Here is a 16,417-nt window from a genome sequence, read left to right as displayed (position 1 = left end):
GGATATCCTGCGACACTCAAAGCAGATGCATTCCCAACGATAAAGTCAACAAAATCACAAAGGTGAGTGTTGTTGATGTTACTTATGACTTATGTGCAAATCAGACATATTTGGTCGCGGCATGACTGCCAGCTAATCGATGCTAACATGCGATTTAGGCTGCCTGCATGTACGTTTGAAACTATATTTACATCCAGCGTTTCCTTCCACCCACATTTAATGCCAAACAAACACTTACCAATTGACGGATTCAAGTTGATCCAGTGTCAATGCGAAAGTCATGATCGGTTGGTCCGCACATTTTACCGGCGATGCTAAGGCAGACATGGCCGGATACCGTCAATAGCTATTCGCTCAATAGGTTTAGTTTCTTCTTCAATTTCGTTTTTGCTGTGTCTGCCTCCATACTCCAACCATCTGTTTCAATACATGCGTAATCTGTTGAATCGCTTAAGCCGCTGAAATCCGAGTCTGAATCCGAGCTAATGTCGCTATATCTTGCTTTGCTATTCGCCATTGTTTGTATGTGATGTCACAGGGAAATGAACAGTGGCTTAAGCAAATAGCGAAAATCGAACACTTTAAAGCTTTTTTTAGGCATATTCCGGGACAGGTAAAATTTAAAAAAAAAAATTGAAAAATAATATAAGCCACTGGGAACTGATTTTTATTGGTTTTAACCCTTCTGAAATTGTGATAATGTTCCGCTTTAAAGGGGAACATTATCACCAAACCTATGCAAGCGTCAATATATACCTTGATGTTGCAGAAAAAAGACCATGTATTTTTTTAACAGATTTCCGAACTCTAAATGGGTGAATTTTGGCAAATTAAACGCCTTTCTGTTTATCGCTCTTTTAGCGATGACGTCAGAACATGACGTCACCGAGGTAACAGACCCTTCATATTCATTTTCACATTACAAACACCGGGTCTCAGCTCTGTTATTTTCCGTTTTTTTCCACTGTTTTTTGGAACCTTGGAGAAATCATGCCTAATCGGTGTGTTGTCGGAGGGTGTAACAACACTAACAGGGAGGGATTCAAGTTGCACCACTGGCAAGAAATCTGCCGCCAGACCCCCATTGAATGTGCCAGAGTGTCTTCACATTTGACCGGCGATGCTAAGACAGACATGGCACAGAGATGTATGGATAACCTGCAGATGCATTTGCAACGATAAAGTCAACGAAATCACAAAGGTGAGTTTTGTTGATGTTGTTGACTTATGTGCTAATCAGACATATTTGGTCACGGCATGACTGCCAGCTAATCGATGCTAACATGCTACGCTAATTGACGCTAACATGCTATTTACGCTGGCTGTATGTACATTTGAAACTACATTTAATGCGAAACAAACACTTACCAATCGACGGATTTAAATTGCTCCAGTGTCACAAGATGCAAAAGTCCTGATTGTCTGGTCCGCACATTTTACCGGCGATGCTAATAAGGCAGCCATGCTATGGGCCACTTCATTAGGTACACCCACGCTATGGCCGAATAGCGTAAATAGCTATTCGCTCAATAGCTTCAATTTCTTCTTCAATTTCGTTTTCGCTATGTGCCTCCATACTCCGACCATCTGTTTCAATACATGCGTAATCTGTTGAATCGCTCAAGCCGCTGAAATCCGAGCTAATGTCGCTATATCTTGCTGTGCTATTCGCCATTGTTTGTATGTGACGTCACAGGGAAATGGACAGTGGCTTAAACAAACAGCGAAAATCGAGCACTTTAAAGCTTTTTTAGGGATATTCCGGGACAGGCAAAATTTTGAAAAAAATTTCGAAAAATAAAATAAGCCACTGGGAACTGATTTTTATTGGTTTTAACCCTTCTGAAATTATGATAATGTTCCCCTTTAAAACATTGCAGCTAATTGTTATACTTAGCAGACTCATTTTGCAGGCCGGGTTAATCCTGTTTGCGGGACTGATGCGGCCTGTGGGTAATACGTTTGACACCCCTGATCTACATGAACTATTTGGTTTGTGTTGTGGTTTATGCAGCCCTTTGAGACACTAGTGATTTAGGGCTATATAAGTCAACATTGATTGATTTGATTTGCCTCAGAACATGGCTGTCAAACTCTGGCCCGCCGTGTAATTTCATTTGGCCCTTGAGGCAATAATACATTAACATTAGAGCTGGCCCGCCGGTATTATACGGTGGCGGTGCCGCTATATCACCGCATTCAACGCTAATTCTCATACTTACCAACCCTCCCGATCTGTCCAGGAGAATCACGAATTTCAGTGCCCCCCCCCGAAAATCTCCCGGGGCAACCATTCTCCCGAATTTCCACCCGGACAACAATATTGGGGGCGTGCCTTAAAGGTACTGCTTTTAGCATCCTCTACAACCTGTCGTCACGTCCACTTTTCCTCCATACAAACAGCGTGCCGGCCCAGTCAAGTAATATATGCGGCTTCTACACACACACAAGTGAATGCAAAGCATACTTGGTCACTAGCCATACAAGTCACACTGAGGGTGGCCGTATAAACACTGTTACACCACACTGTGAACCCACACCAAACAAGAATGACAAACACATTTCGGGAGAACATCCGCACCGTAACACAACATAAACACAACAGAACAAATACCCAGAACTCCCTTGCAGCACTAACTCTTCCGGGACGCTACAATATACAACCCCGCTACCAAGAAAAATTCGATTTTATTTCTATAAAGTTATATAAGCCTTGCTTGTTCAATATTCAATGCAAAACTTGTTTGGGTCCCTATTCAATCAATGCAATCAATGTTTATTCATATAGCCCCAAATCACAAATGTCTCAAAGGACTGCACAAATCATTACGACTACAACATCCTCGGAAGAACCCACAAAAGGGCAAGGAAAACTCACACCCAGTGGGCAGGGAGAATTCACATCCAGTGATCCAGTGGGACGCCAGTGACAATGCTGACTATGAGAAACCTTGGAGAGGACCTCAGATGTGGGCAACCCCCCCCCCCCCTCTAGGGGACCAAAAGCAATGGATGTCGAGCGGGTCTAACATGATACTGTGAAAGTTCAATCCATAGTGGCGCCAACACAGCCGCGAGAGTTCAGTTCAAAGCGGATCCAAGACAGCAGCGAGAGTCCCGTCCACAGGAAACCATCTCAAGCGGAGGTGCATCAGCAGCGTAGAGATGTCCCCAACCGATACACAGGCGAGCGTTCCATCCTGGGTCCCGACTCTGGACAGCCAGTACTTCATCCATGGTCATCGGACCGGACCCCCTCCACAAGGGAGGAGGGGACAGAGGAGAAAAAAGAAAAGAAGCGGCAGATCAACTGGTCTAAAAAGGAGGTCTATTTAAAGGCTAGAGTATACAGATGAGTTTTAAGGCTTGTACTGAGGTAGCATCTCGAACTGTTACCGGGAGGGCATTCCAGAGTACTGGAGCCCGAACGGAAAACGCTCTATAGCCCGCAGACTTTTTTTGGGCTCTAGGAATCACTAATAAGCCGGAGTCTTTTGAACGCAGATTTCTTGCCGGGGACATATGGTACAATACAATCGGCAAGATAGGCTGGAGCTAGACCGTGAAGTATTTTATACGTAAGTAGTAAAACCTTAAAGTCACATCTTAAGTGCACAGGAAGTCAGTGCAGGTGAGCCAGTACAGGCGTAATGTGATCAAACTTTCTTGTTCTTGTCAAAAGTCTAGCAGCCGCATTTTGTACCAACTGTAATCTTTTAATGCTAGACATGGGGAGACCCGAAAATAACGCTAGTAATAGTCGAGACGAGACGTAACAAATGCATGGATAATGATCTCGGCGTCTTTAGTGGACAAAATGGAGCGAATTTTAGCGATATTACGGAGATGAAAGAAGGCCGTTTTAGTAACGCTTTTAATGTGTGACTCAAAGGAGAGAGTTGGGTCGAACACAATACCCAGATTTTTTACCGAGTCACCTTGTTTTATTATTTGGTTGTCAAATGTTAGAGTTGTATTATTAAATAGAGGTCGGTGTCTAGCAGGACCGATTATCAGCATTTCCGTTTTTTTGGCGTTAAGTTGCAAAAAATTTGCGGACATCCATTGTTTAATTTCATTAAGACACGCCTCCAGCTGACTACAGTCCGGCGTGTTGGTCAGCTTTAGGGGCATGTAGAGTTGACAGCTGTCTTCAGCAAAGGTTAAGTTGTTCAACTTTGGCCCGCGGCTTTGTTCAGTTTTAAATTTGGGCCCACTCTGTATTTGAGTTTGACACCCCTGCCTTAGAAGCTTGACAGGACAAAAAAAAAAAAAAATCAATAAAAATGTAGATTAAACTCATCATAAGTCCCCTTTAACTGATAACAAAGCATCATTTACTGACAACCGCAAACACTTTTCGCTTCCAAAAGTTAGTGCGGCTCAGGCAATCAAGGCACCGGGTTTGAAACCCACAGAGAGAGCGGCGGTGTGGCGGCAAAGCTAAGGCTCTCCCAGGAGCACGGGAGCCCACACAGGCAGAATGTTCCAGCGACGGCCCACACATGCAAAGGAAAAGTAAAACAACAAAAAAAAGGCAATACATACACTAGGGACAGGGAGGACTTGGACCTGGTCACACTACAACACAGGAGACAGACATATGCAGGTAAAGGTTGGGGGCGTAAAAGGACACCAAAATGTTCATAAAAGATGAAAAGAAAAGAGTCACAGACACGTTGCAACAGAATACAACTTTAAGATGACATTTCCCAGACAGGAACGGGACTTACCTTGGGGGGCGACCCGTTCTCCTCGACGGGCGGGGGCAAGGGCGCGGTGCTGCTATTAGCGGGTGGGGGCTCCACATTGTAGTTGCGGAAGCAGCAGAAGAATGTGCTGAAGATGCTCCGGCTCCTCTGCTTCTTCAGGCTGCTGTTGGACTCTGACGCTGTCAAACAAAAGAAGAGGGTAGAGTATTTCCGATGTAAATATTACAGATGTCCGATAATTGCTTTTATGCCGGTATTCCGATATTGACCAACTCTTAATTACAGATTCCGATACCAACCGATATTGATACAGTGGGGGAAAAAAATGTATTTAGTCAGCCACCGATTGTGCAAGTTCTCCCACTTAAAAGGATGAAAGAGGTCTGTAATTTTCATCATGGGTACACTTCAACTGTGAGAGACAGAATATGAAAAAAACATCCAGGAATTCACATTGTAGGAATTTTAAAGAATTTATTTGTAAATTATGGTGGACTATTCAAAGCTCTCACTGATGGAAGAATGTTTTGGCTCAAAATCTCACGATACATGGCCCCATTCACTCTTTCCTTAACACGGATCAATCGTCCTGTCCCCTTAGCAGAAAAACAGCCCCAAAGCATGATGTTTCCACCCTCATGCTTCACAGTAGGTGTGGTGTTCTTGGGATGCAACTCAGTATTCTTCTTCCTCCAAACACGACGAGTTAATACCAAAAAGTTATATTTTGGTTTCATCTGACCACATGACATTCTCCCAATCCTCTGCTGTATCATCCATGTATCCATTTTGGTATAATCTCCACTCGTCGTGGAGCTGCACACAACATGTTGCCGGACCAGCAATCGGTTCGTACATCTTGTTGAAGGCTTCTAAAGCAATAGCTTCACAGCACACCCATATTCTTGTCATCAGGATGAACGCTATTGGATTGTCGCGGGAACGTTAGCGGCTCCAATTGTCATCATTAATCTGTGAAACAGGTTTAAATAGTTCTGTGAATGGTAAAGGCGGACAGCCTCTGATGTATTTCAGCGGGCGGTTAGTGGGCGGGTTCGGTCCTGATAAAATGTTGGTTCGGGTGGACTTTGGTGACGCGGATGATATAATTGCCTATCCGCGCATCTCTAACGCTTACATAGGTCTGGTGATAACGTTCCCCTTTAAAAATGACTGCACGGGAAAAAAAGGGCGTATTTTTACCAATCTTCCAGGATCTTGTGAGTGCGTAGGAGGCGTGTGTATCACGAGAGTGAAGGCATGATGTAAGTGGCACTATTCTACATTTCAAGCACTGTGAGAGTTGACTCACAACTCTAAACAGCTGAGCCTCCTCCAATTTCATCAGCGCATTCAGACACAAAATACGTCAAACAAACAGCAACAACTAAGACAATTTTATGTGCGGACTGTGTCCGGTGCAACTGCTTTTTTTTTTTTTTTAAAGGGGAGCATTATCACCAGACCAATATATACCTTGATGGTGCAGAAAAAAGACCATCTATTTTTTTAACCGATTTCCGAACTCTGAATGGATGAATTTTGGCGAATTAAACGCCTTTCTGTTTATCGGGCTGGAGGCGATGACGTCAGAATGTGACGTCGCCGAGGTAACACACCCACCATTTTCATTTTCAACACATTATAAACACCGGGTCTTAGCTCTGTTATTTTCCGTTTTTTGGACAATTTTTTGGAACCTTGGAGACATCATGCCTCGTCGGTGTGTTGTCGGAGGGTGTAACAACACTAACAGGGAGGGATTCAAGTTGCACCACTGGCACGAAGATGCCAAAGTGTCTGCCGCCAGACCCCCATTGAATGTGCCAGAGTGTCTCCACATTTGACCGGCGATGCTAAGACAGACATGGCACAGAGATGTATGGATAACCTGCAGATGCGTTTGCAACGATAAAGTCAACGAATTCACAAATATGAGTTTTGTTGATGTTGACTGCCAGCTAATCAATGCTAACATGCTACGCTAATCGATGTTAACATGCCATTTACCGGCGGTGCTAAAGCAGACATGGCACAGAGATGTATGGATAACCTGCAGATGCATTTGCAACGATAAAGTCAACGAATTCACAAAGGTGAGTTTTGTTGATGTTGACTTATATGCTAATCAGACATATTTGGTTGCGGCGTGACTGCCAGGTAATCGATGCTAACATGCTATGCTAATCGACGCTAACATGCTATTTACCGGTGGTGCTAAAGCAAACATAACACAGAGATGTATGGATAGCCTGCAGATGCATTTGCAACGATAAAGTCAACGAATTCACAAAGGTGAGTTTTGTTGATGTTGACTGCCAGCTAATCGATGCTAACATGCTACGCTAATCGACACTAACATGCTATTTACCGGCGGTGCTAAAGCAGACATGGCACAGAGATGTATGGATAATCTGCAGATGCATTTGCAACGATAAAGTCAACGAATTCACAAAGGGGAGTTTTGTTGATGTTGACTTATATGCTAATCAGACATATTTGGTTGCGGCGTGACTGCCAGGTAATCGATGCTAACATGCTATGCTAATCGACGCTAACATGCTATTTACCGGCGGTGCTAAAGCAAACATAACACAGAGATGTATGGATAGCCTGCAGATGCATTTGCAACGATAAAGTCAACGAATTCACAAAGGTGAGTTTTGTTGATGTTGACTGCCAGCTAATCGATGCTAACATGCTACGCTAATCGACACTAACATGCTATTTACCGGCGGTGCTAAAGCAGACATGGCACAGAGATGTATGGATAACCTGCAGATGCATTTGCAACGATAAAGTCAACGAATTCACAAAGGTGAGTTTTGTTGATGTTGACTTATATGCTAATCAGACACATTTGGTTGCGGCGTGACTGTCAGGTAATCGATGCTAACATGCTATGCTAATCGACGCTAACATGCTAATTACCGGCGGTGCTAAAGCAAACATAACACAGAGATGTATGGATAGCCTGCAGATGCATTTGCAACGATAAAGTCAACGAATTCACAAAGGTGAGTTTTGTTGATGTTGACTGCCAGCTAATCGATGCTAACATGCTACGCTAATCGACACTAACATGCTATTTACCGGCGGTGCTAAAGCAGACATGGCACAGAGATGTATGGATAACCTGCAGATGCATTTGCAACGATAAAGTCAACGAATTCACAAAGGGGAGTTTTGTTGATGTTGACTGCCAGCTAATCGATGCTAACATGCTACGCTAATCGACACTAAGATGCTATTTACCGGCGGTGCTAAAGCAGACATGGCACAGAGATGTATGGATAACCTGCAGATGCATTTGCAACGATAAAGTCAACGAATTCACAAAGGGGAGTTTTGTTGATGTTGACTTATATGTTAATCAGACATATTTGGTTGCGGCGTGACTGCCAGCTAATCGATGCTAACATGCTACGCTAATCGACGCTAACATGCTATTTACCGGCGGTGCTAAAGCAAACATAACACAGAGATGTATGGATAACCTGCAGATGCATTTTCAACGATAAAGTCAACGAATTCACAAATGTGAGTTTTGTTGATGTTGACTGCCAGCTAATCGATGCTAACATGCTATGCTAATTGACGCTAACATGCTATTTACCGGCGGTGCTAAAGCAGACATGGCACAGAGATGTATGGATAACCTGCAGATGCATTTGCAACGATAAAGTCAACAAATTCACAAAGGTGAGTTTTGTTGATGTTGACTTATATGCTAATCAGACATATTTGGTTGCGGCGTGACTGCCAGCTAATCGATGCTAACATGCTACGCTAATCAACGCTAACATGCTATTTACCGGCGGTGCTAAAGCAAACATGACAAAGAGATGTATGGATAACCTGCAGATGCATTTGCAACGATAAAGTCAACAAATTCACAAAGGTGAGTTTTGTTGATGTTGACTGCCAGCTAATCGATGCTAACATGCTACGCTAATCGACACTAATATGCTATTTACCGGCGGTGCTAAAGCAGACATGGCACAGAGATGTATGGATAACCTGCAGATGCATTTGCAACGATAAAGTCAACGAATTCACAAAGGTGAGTTTTGTTGATGTTGACTTATGTGCTAATCAGACATATTTGGTTGCGGTGTGACTGCCAGCTAATCGATGCTATGCTAATCGACGCTAACATGCTATTTACCGGCGGTGTTAAAGCAGACATGGAACAGAGATGTATGGATAACCTGCAGATGCATTTGCAACAATAAAGTCAACGAAATCACAAAGGTGAGTTTTGTTGATGTTGACTTATATGCTAATCAGACATATTTGGTTGCGGCGTGACTGCCAGCTAATCGATGCTAACATGCTATGTTAATCGACGCTAACATGCTATTTACCGGCGGTGCTAAAGCAAACATAACACAGAGATGTATGGATAGCCTGCAGATGCATTTGCAACGATAAAGTCAACGAATTCACAAATATGAGTTTTGTTGATGTTGACTGCCAGCTAATCGATGCTAACATGCTATGCTAATCGATGCTAACATGCTATTTACCGGCGATGCTAAAGCAGACATGGCACAGAGATGTATGGATAACCTGGAGATGCATTTGCAACAATAAAGTCAACGAAATCACAAATGTGAGTTTTGTTGATGTTGACTTATGTCCTAATCAGACATATTTGGTTGCGGCGTGACTGCCAGCTAATCGATGCTAACATGCTACGCTAATCGACGCTAACATGCTATTTACCGGCGGTGCTAAAGCAAACATGACACAGAGATGTATGGATAACCTGCAGATGCATTTGCAACGATAAAGTCAACGAATTTACAAAGGTGAGTTTTGTCGATGCTAACATGCTACGCTAATCGACACTAACATGCTATTTACCGGCGGTGCTAAAGCAGACATGGCACAGAGATGTATGGATAACCTGCAGATGCATTTGCAACGATAAAGTCAACGAATTCACAAAGGTGAGTTTTGTTGATGTTGACTGCCAGCTAATCGATGCTAACATGCTACGCTAATCGACACTAACATGCTATTTACCGGCGGTGCTAAAGCAGACATGGCACAGAGATGTATGGATAACCTGGAGATGCATTTGCAACAATAAAGTCAACGAAATCACAAAGGTGAGTTTTGTTGATGTTGACTTATGTGCTAATCAGACATATTTGGTTGCGGCGTGACTGCCAGCTAATCGATGCTAACATGCTATGCTAATCGACGCTAACATGCTATTTACCGGCGGTGCTAAAGCAAACATGACACAGAGATGTATGGATAACCTGCAGATGCATTTGCAACGATAAAGTCAACGAATTCACAAATATGAGTTTTGTTGATGTTGACTGCTAGCTAATCGATGCTAACATGCTACACTAATCGATGCTACGCTAATCGATGCTAACATGCTATTTACCGGCGGTGCTAAAGCAGACATGGCACAGAGATGTATGGATAACCTGCAGATGCATTTCCAACGATAAAGTCAACGAATTCACAAAGGTGAGTTTTGTTGATGTTGACTTATATGCTAATCAGACATATTTTGTTGCCAGCTAATCGATGCTAACATGCTATGCTAATCGATGCTAACATGCTATTTACCGGTGGTGCTAAAGCAGACATGGCACAGAGATGTATGCATAACCTGCAGATGCATTTGCAACTATATTACGTTTCCTTCCACCCACATTTAATGCGAACAAAACACTTACCAATCGACGGATTTAAATATCTCCAGTGTCAAAAGATGCGAAAGTCCTGATCGTTTGGTCCGCACATTTTACCGGCGATGCTAACGCAACTATTCGGCCATGCTATGACTATGAATAGCGTCAATAGCTTCAGTTTCTTCTTCAATATTTTCATACTCCAACCATCTGTTTCAATACATGCGTAATCTGTTGAATCGCTTAAGTCGCTGAAATCCGAGTTTGAATCCGAGCTAAAGTCGCTATATCTTGCTGTGGTATTCCCATTGTTTGTTTACATTGGCAGCACTGTGTGACGTCACAGGGAAATGGCCAGTGTCTTCGCAGAGAGTCGAAAATAAGGCACTTTAAAGCTTTATTGAGGGATATTCCGAGACCGGTAGAATTTTTAAAAAAACTTCAAAATATACAACAAGCCACTGGGAACTGATTTGTATCGTTTTTAACCCTTTTGAAATTGTGATAATGTTCCCCTTTAAAGATAAGGATCATGTTTGAGCGTCCCGAGGTCAGCGTGGAGCCTTGAAGCCTATATTTAGGCTGCTGTTGGGCAAGCGGCGCAGTGTGAAAGGCAGCCACATGTCAAATAACATCCAGTGGGGGAACAGTGGGAGCAAATGGGGGGCACTTGGTTTTGGTCCAGACACTTTGAAGCCTGTTCGTTAAAAAAGAAAGGACTCCCTGTTTGAATCCCTCTGAAACAGCTGTGGAGTCGAGCGGATAAGCTACCGACCAGTCATTGACTGACGGCGTAATGAACTCATCAGAAAGCCGGGCCACCTTTCGGTACGATGTATGACGGATCCTGCACAGAAGTCCAATTCTAAAATTGAAGTATACATTCTTTGGGGACAACTCTCAGGCGATAGTGTGGGTGTTTACAGTATGACACTCTCAACAGTACAGAACATCCTGGCCTTAGAGGCTCACCACACGTGGTACACCTATTTATGGTCGACTTACAACATACAAGCTAGAGCTGGGCGATATGGCCTTTTTTTTTTTTATATATATCTCGATATTTTTAGGCTACGTCGCGATGCACGATATATATATCTCGTATTTTGCTATAGTCTTGAATGAAGACTTGATGCATATAATCACAGCAGTATGATGATTCTATGTGTCTACATTAAAGGGGAACATTATGTAAGACCTATGTAAGCGTCAATATATACTTTGATGTTGCAGAAAAAAGACCATATTTTTTTAAACCGATTTCCGAACTCTCAATGGGCGAAATTTGGGGAATTAAACGCCTTTCTATTGTTCGTTCTCGGGGGGGTTGTGACGTCACTTAGGTAGTCAATCCGGCATTTTCTCAAACACATTACAAACATCGAGTCAAACCAGCTCTGTTATTTTCCGTTTTTTTGACTGTTGTCCGTACCTTGGAGACATCATGCCTCGTCAGGGTGTAACAATACGACCAGGGACGGATTTACGTGGGGTGTGCATCGATTAGCACGGCATGCTAATCGTTTGGTCTGCACATTTTACCGGTGATGCTACGACAGACATGGCACAGAGATGTATGGATAACCTGCAGATGCATTTCCAACCATAAAGTCAACGAAATCACAAAGGTAAGTTTTGTTGATGTTATTGACTTATGTGCTAATCAGACATATTTGGTCGCAGCATGACTGCCAGCTAATTGATGCTAACATGCTATTTAGGCTAGCTGTATGTAGATTTGTAGCTATATTTGCATCCAGCATTTCCCTACACCCACATTTAATGCCAAACAAACACTTACCAATCGACTGATTTAAGTTGCTCCAGCACATTTTACCGGTGACGCTACGACAGACATGGCACAGAGATGTATGGATAACCTGCAGATGCATTTCCCACCATAAAGTCAACGAAATCACAAAGGTGAGTTTTGTTGATGTTATTGACTTATGTGCTAATCAGACATATTTGGTCGCGGCATGACTGCCAGCTAATCGATGCTAACATGCTATTTAGGCTAGCTGTATGTACATTTGTAGCTATATTTGCATCCAGCCTTTCCCTACACCCACATTTAATGCTAAACAAACACTTACCAATCGACTGATTTAAGTTGCTCCAGCACATTTTATCGGTGATGCTACGACAGACATGGCACAGAGATGTATGGATAACCTGCAGATGATTTTCCAACCATAAAGTCAACGAAATCACAAAGGTGAGTTTTGTTGATGTTATTGACTTATGTGCTAATCAGACATATTTGGTCGCGGCATGACTGCCAGCTAATTGATGCTAACATGCTATTTAGGCTAGCTGTATGTACATTTGCAGCTATATTTGCATCCAGCATTTCCCTACACCCACATTTAATGCCAAACAAACACTTACCAATCGACGGATTTAAGTTGCTCCTGCACATTTTATCGGTGATGCTACGACAGACATGGCACAGAGATGTATGGATACCCTGCGACACTCAAAGCAGATGCATTTCCAACGATAAAGTCAACGAAATCACAAAGGTGAGTTTTGTTGATGTTATTGACTTATGTGCTAATCAGACATATTTGGTCGCGGCATGACTGCCAGCTAATTGATGCTAACATGCTATTTAGGCTAGCTGTATGTACATTTGTAGCTATATTTGCATCCAGCCTTTCCTTACACCCGCATTTAATGCCAAACAAACACTTACCAATCGACGGATTTAAGTAGCTCCTGCACATTTTACCGGTGATGCTACGACAGACAAGGCACAGAGATGTATGGATACCCTGCAACACTCAAAGCAGATGCATTTCCAACGATAAAGTCAACGAAATCACAAAGGTGAGTTTTGTTGATGTTATTGACTTATGTGCTAATCAGACATATTTGGTCGCGGCATGACTGCCAGCTAATCGATGCTAACATGCTATTTAGGCTAGCTGTATGTATATTTGTAGCTATATTTGCATCCAGCATTTCCCTACACCCACATTTAATGCCAAACAAACACTTACCAATCGACGGATTTAAGTTGCTCCTGCACATTTTACCGGTGATGCTACGACAGACAAGGCACGGAGATGTATGGATACCCTGCGACACTCAAAGCAGATGCATTTCCAACAATAAAGTAAACGAAATCACAAAGGTGAGTTTTGTTGATGTTATTGACTTATGTGCTAATCAAACATATTTGGTGGCGGCATGACAACGGGAAGGCTGAAAAGCAACACGCAAAAGCTTTTGTTTATTGAAAAATAAAAGAAGTCTACACTTGCTCAAAAGGTACGTCCTTCCTTGATGGTCCCTGGAACCCGCAAGTCGGCGGCTTGAGTCTTTCAAAGCAGCACTTACCAGTGAGCTGCCTCTATTTTTTTAATTGTATTGTTTTACTGGCAAGTTGGTCTGATTTGCCCAACATTTTTACTTCTAAGAGAGACACAACTAAAATAGAATTTGAAAATCGAAGAAAATATTTTAAAGACTTGGTCTTCACTTGTTTAAATGAATTCATTTATTTTTTTACTTTGCTTCCTATAACTTTCAGAAAGACAATTTTAGAGAAAAAAAATACAACCTTAAAAATTATTTTTGGATTTTTAAACACATACCTTTTTACCTTTTAAATTCCTTCCTCTTTTCTGACAATTTAAATAAATTTTTAAGTAAATTCATTTTTTTTTTTGTAAAGAATAATAAATACATTTTTATTTAAATCTTCATTTTAGCTTGTTTTTTCGATGAAGAATATTTGTGAAATATTTCTTCAAACTTATGATTAAAATTCCCAAAAATTATTCTGGCAAATGTAGAAAATCTGTAAAAAATCTAATTTAAAATCTAATTTCAAAGTCTTTTGAATTTCTTTAAAAAAATGTGTTCAAGCTGGAAGATGTTGAACAATTATGCGGCAAAAGCGTTGCTCCAAAAACTAAAATAGAATGTGAAAACCCAAGAAAATATTTTAAAGACTTGGTCTTCACTTGTTTAAATAAATTCATTAATTTTTTTATTTTGCTTCTTATAACTTTCAGGAAGACAATTTTAGAGAGAAAAAATACAACCTTAAAAATTATTTTAGGATTTTTAAACACATACCTTTTTACCTTTTAAATTCCTTCCTCTTTCCTGACAATTTAAATCAATTTTCGAGTAAATTCATTTTTTTTATTGTAAAGAATAATAAATAAATTTTTATTTAAATCTTCATTTTAGCTTGTTTTTTTGATGAAGAATATTTGCGAAATATTTCTTCAAACTTATGATTAAAATTCCCAAAAATTATTCTGGCAAATGTAGAAAATCTGAAAAAAATCAAATTCAAAATCTAATTTCAAAGTCTTTTGAATTTCTTTTAAAATTTTTGTTCAAGCTGGAAGATGTTGAACAATTATGTGGCAAAAGCGTTGCTACAAAAAGTAGCATTACTGCTAATATGTAGCATCATTTGAAAAGTCAACCGCCACAGAATAAGGAGTGCTTGAAACTCTGCATGTCAACATCTCCGGCCGGTGCAACGCCAACAAAATGCCCAAGCAACCATTTCCACATCAACACCGTATGAAAAAAATAGTCAATAACAAAAGGTGATAACCTATCCCATAGCTAAGGAAATACACTATTTGATTTCCTATCAGGGTTTCCCACACATTCATTTATCTGTGGCGCCCCGCCACGAAAGAATTACGGCCGCCACAAATAAACATTTTTTTTAAAAATATACAGTATATATATATATTTTTTTTCCGGCTTTTGACTTGCTCGACCGCTCATAAAAGCAATGGGACTCTGTCTGTGAATGGAGCTTATAGTTACATATTATATAAATATTATATAAATATGTACATAAAGTGTTGTAATTATATTCCAACGCCGCGTTCTTCTTGTTCTGAAGTCTGCCAGTGTTTTTGCGGCATGGTAAAGCCAACATTGTGATGCGTGTGTGGAATTAATACGTCACAGTATGCTTGAAAATGAGCAAAATTTGTAAATATTACATGATATTATGAATGTGCCAGTTACTGCACATTACATATATACTGGCAGCCTGTACATAAAACAACGTAGGAGGCTTTTCAGTGTTTTTTAGGGCACTTTATAGGCAGAATAAAGTTAGCTGACTTTTACTAGCCTTTATTTATGATATAGAATGCATAAAACAAGACAAATATGTGTGCTCGTCTTACATAAGGATTGTGAATGATTAACAAAATTCCACAAAAAAAAAAGGTACAATTCTCTTTTCAGGGAAAAAAAACAGGGTTTGACCCCTGCTTAAAAATAACATCCTCCCACAAATATGCAAGAATAATCTCCCGTGACACCCACGCCTGTCCGAGTCACACACGGCGTTACGCATTTTTCCCCTGAGAGGTTAGTGCATTGTGGCGCCTGAAAGAAAACTTCTCACATTACTAATGGAGTTAAAGAGTGACGGCCGAGCGGTAACAGTGATATACGGACCCGGAAAGTGCCCCTAAGGAAGGGGCACAAAACGGACATCAGCAGCCAGAGTTTTGACCTACGCTGCGAACCGCAGTCAAGTGGACACACAAATAACCAGGGAGGACATATTTACACCGGCAGCCTGAAATCGGAGCCACGACAGTGTGTGATGATTATATTTCAAGCAAGTTGCCTACATTACATGTGGAAAATGACAACCCCGACACGTTGTTGTAAATACAACATCAATCCTGTTGAATTATGATATCATCAGAAAAGACGATTACCTGGAAGGGACACAAGTCACAAGTCAGATAATCATTTACGCAAACTAAGGACAGTATAATCTGCCTTACAGTTTTTACCATTTGCTTACACACAATTTGACTAATTGTGTGTCTTATTTCAAAAGCTACCGTATTTCTTTGAATTGCCGCCGGGTATATGCGCCTGACTAGAATTTCCGCCGGGTCAAACTCGTTTCGCCAAATAATTAGCATATGCCTAGAATTTCCGCCGGGTCAAACTCGTCACGTCACGAGTGACACTTCACCTGTCATCATTTTCAAAATGGAGGAGGCTAATTTCAATCATTTGAAATCGCATAAA

At 41.3% G+C, this 16,417-nt stretch overlaps 1 protein-coding gene across 3 annotated transcripts in view; it reads right to left on the bottom strand.

The window, feature by feature from the left end:
* Positions 1 to 16,417, bottom strand: part of LOC133545615 (CTD small phosphatase-like protein) — a 55,720-nt gene that overhangs the window by 25,994 nt on the left and 13,309 nt on the right. For 2 of the 3 annotated variants that reach the window (XM_061891366.1, XM_061891367.1), the window contains exons 3-4: positions 4,734 to 4,891; positions 4,549 to 4,581 (exon numbers count right to left, since the gene is read on the bottom strand). In XM_061891366.1, coding sequence (XP_061747350.1) covers positions 4,549 to 4,581; positions 4,734 to 4,891 — 191 coding nt within the window. The remainder of the gene's footprint in view (positions 1 to 4,548; positions 4,582 to 4,733; positions 4,892 to 16,417) is intronic. The other variant, XM_061891368.1, reaches the window with a different exon arrangement.

This window comes from Nerophis ophidion, linkage group LG28 (genome assembly GCF_033978795.1).
Source record: "Nerophis ophidion isolate RoL-2023_Sa linkage group LG28, RoL_Noph_v1.0, whole genome shotgun sequence".
Taxonomy (NCBI): domain Eukaryota; kingdom Metazoa; phylum Chordata; class Actinopteri; order Syngnathiformes; family Syngnathidae; genus Nerophis; species Nerophis ophidion.
This window is presented reverse-complemented; position numbering and strand designations above follow the sequence as displayed.